General features: G+C 46.2%; 1 protein-coding gene across 1 annotated transcript in view; it reads left to right on the plus strand.

Moving 5' to 3' along the window:
* The window catches only part of LOC125032322 (nephrin-like), a 26,169-nt gene that overhangs the window by 781 nt on the left and 22,888 nt on the right, over positions 1–2,500 (plus strand). Inside the window, exons 2-3 of the mRNA XM_047623418.1 lie at positions 1,377–1,509; positions 2,475–2,500. The exon at positions 2,475–2,500 is cut by the window's right edge and continues 120 nt beyond it. Coding sequence (XP_047479374.1) covers positions 1,377–1,509; positions 2,475–2,500 — 159 coding nt within the window. The remainder of the gene's footprint in view (positions 1–1,376; positions 1,510–2,474) is intronic.

Below are 2,500 nucleotides of genomic sequence, written 5' to 3' on the forward strand. Positions count from 1 at the left end.
ACGTGAAGCACAGGCCCGCTAATGATCAGACGCTGAGTTACGTGTCTCTGCCCTGTCTCTCTCACCCCGCCTCCCCATCCTTCATCTTCTCGCTCTTCCTCTTCATCTTTCTTTTCTTTCCTCTCCCTACTTCTTTCTTCTCTTCTCCTCCTCTTTCTCCTCCTCCTCCTCTTTTGCTCTCCCATCTCTTTCTCTTCTTCCCTCTCTTCCTTCTTTTCCTCTTCCCTGTCATCCTCCTCCTCCTCCTCCTCCTCCCTCCCCCCCATCCCCCTCATCATCACTTTTCCATCATCAACATCATCATCATCATCATCATCATCATCATCATCATCATCATCATCATCATCACCCCACCCCATTATCAACCCTCACCCTCATCACCCACCCTCATCCTCATAATCCTTTAGCTCATCATCCCATCCTCTTCCTCCCCTTTTCCCTCCTCACCCTCATCACTCATCAATCCATCTCATCCTATTCCCCTCATCCTTATCCCATCCCCCTCATCCCCCCTCCTCATCCACCCCTTCATCATCCTCCTATCCTAAATTCATCCGCATCATCCCCCCTCCCACCTCTTCCTCACCCTCCTCCCATCCTCATCCCTATCCTCACCCTTTCATCCTCATCCACATCCTCATCCTCACCCATCCTCATCCCATCCTCATCCTCATCCTCATCATCCTCACCCATCCTCACCCCCTATCCTCATCCTTCACCCTCATCCTCATCCTCTATCCTCCCATCCTCATCCTCACCCCCTCTTCCCCATCCTATCCTCATCCCATCCTCACCTCCTCACCCCATTCATCCCATCCCATCTTCCCCATCCCTATCCTCATCCCCTCATCCTCACCCACCCAACCCTTCCACCTTCCTTCCCCCCCCCCCCCCCCCCCTCCCCCTCCCTGTTCTCTTAACTCTGGCTCCGTCATCGCATCCTTCGCGTATTCTCCCTCTCAAGTATTCTTTTTGCTTTCTTTTTCTTATCGTATTTTTTCTTTTATTTCCTTTCTTCTTCATTTTTAGTGTCCATCTTTAACATTACATTGCATTTACTTAATAGCTTTGCATGGAAATCCTCCTTATCTTCTACATTTTCTCGCATTTCTAAAAGATATTGTAAAAACGAAATCACGCGAGAATGTGTCTAAATAAATATATATATGACTATTTTCTTTTATTCATATTTTTCTCTCACTTTTCTTCTTTTTTATTTCTTTTCTTGTCGCTTTCCTCTTTTCATTTCATTTCCCTTTACCCTCAGCTTTTTCCCCGTTTCTTTCTTCCTTTTTCCATTTCCCTACATTTTTTTTCAATCTGTTCGTATCCCCCGGTCGGACTTACTTCCCCCTTGTGTTCGACGCCGCCCGCAGACGCCCCTGAGCGCGTGCGGGTGCGGGACCGCGTCATGATCAGCGAGGGCGAGCACACCAGCCTCCAGTGCTCCGCCGACGGGAATCCCACGCCCACGCTCGCCTGGACGAGGGACATCCACACCCACAACAGGTATCCATGCGCTTACGTGCATTTAAGTACGTATGCAACTGCATGCTCATATATATGGATAAGTGTCAGCACACACACACACACACACACACACACACACACACACACACACACACACACACACACACACACACACACACACACACACACACACACACACACACGTACTAGTGTGTATACTGTGCATGTTGTGTTTACACAGCCAAGGCCACATCCCCTCGACATCCTGGACAAACGCTCCTCGCAGGGCTGGGTTCTCGCAGCCCCAGAATGTTCTCTCTTCGTTCCTGAGATTATTTGTCTTTTCTTTCTTTCTTTTGATTTCTTTCTTTTAAATTCTTTCTTTCTATCGCTCTTTCTTCCTGGTTTGCCAATAGTATTGCGTTTGACTCCAGTCTATCGCTGTTAATTTTTGTCTCACTGCTTTGAAAATCATGTTTGTTTGTTTTTCTCTTTCTTTTTTTTTTTTTTTTTTTTAATAGTCATATCCGAGATTAATAATAAAGATTGCTTGAATTTCCTAACAATTCTGATACCACTAAGCATTAAATTTGAAGGATAAATTTAGATAAAAGTCATTTTGGGTGTTGAGAAAAGCCCCCCCCCCAAAAAAAAATAAAAATAAATAAATAGTGGGGCTAAAGATGCATAATGTCAGTAAGATAATAGATAATGAGCATAAATCAAAAGAATTAGGCAGATCATCGAGACCTTTACTATAGGTCAGAATCAGCAAATACGATTAGGAATCTTTCTAAAAGTATTTTCGAACGATTTTTTTCTTTTTCCTTTTTTCCCTCCCGTCCTCCATCTCACCCTTCCTCTCGCTCCTTCCTTCCCTCTCTCCCGTCCTCCACCTTTCTGCTCCTCTCTCATCCCTGCGCTTCCTTCCCATTTTCATTCCTCCTTACCTCCCTTCCGCCCTCCATTGCTCCCCTCCTTCTACCTATCTTTCCCTCCTTCAGGACGGCGCGCACCTTGGCCTCGGGCC

Source organism: Penaeus chinensis, chromosome 14 (genome assembly GCF_019202785.1).
Source record: "Penaeus chinensis breed Huanghai No. 1 chromosome 14, ASM1920278v2, whole genome shotgun sequence".
NCBI classification, from domain to species: Eukaryota; Metazoa; Arthropoda; class Malacostraca; order Decapoda; family Penaeidae; genus Penaeus; species Penaeus chinensis.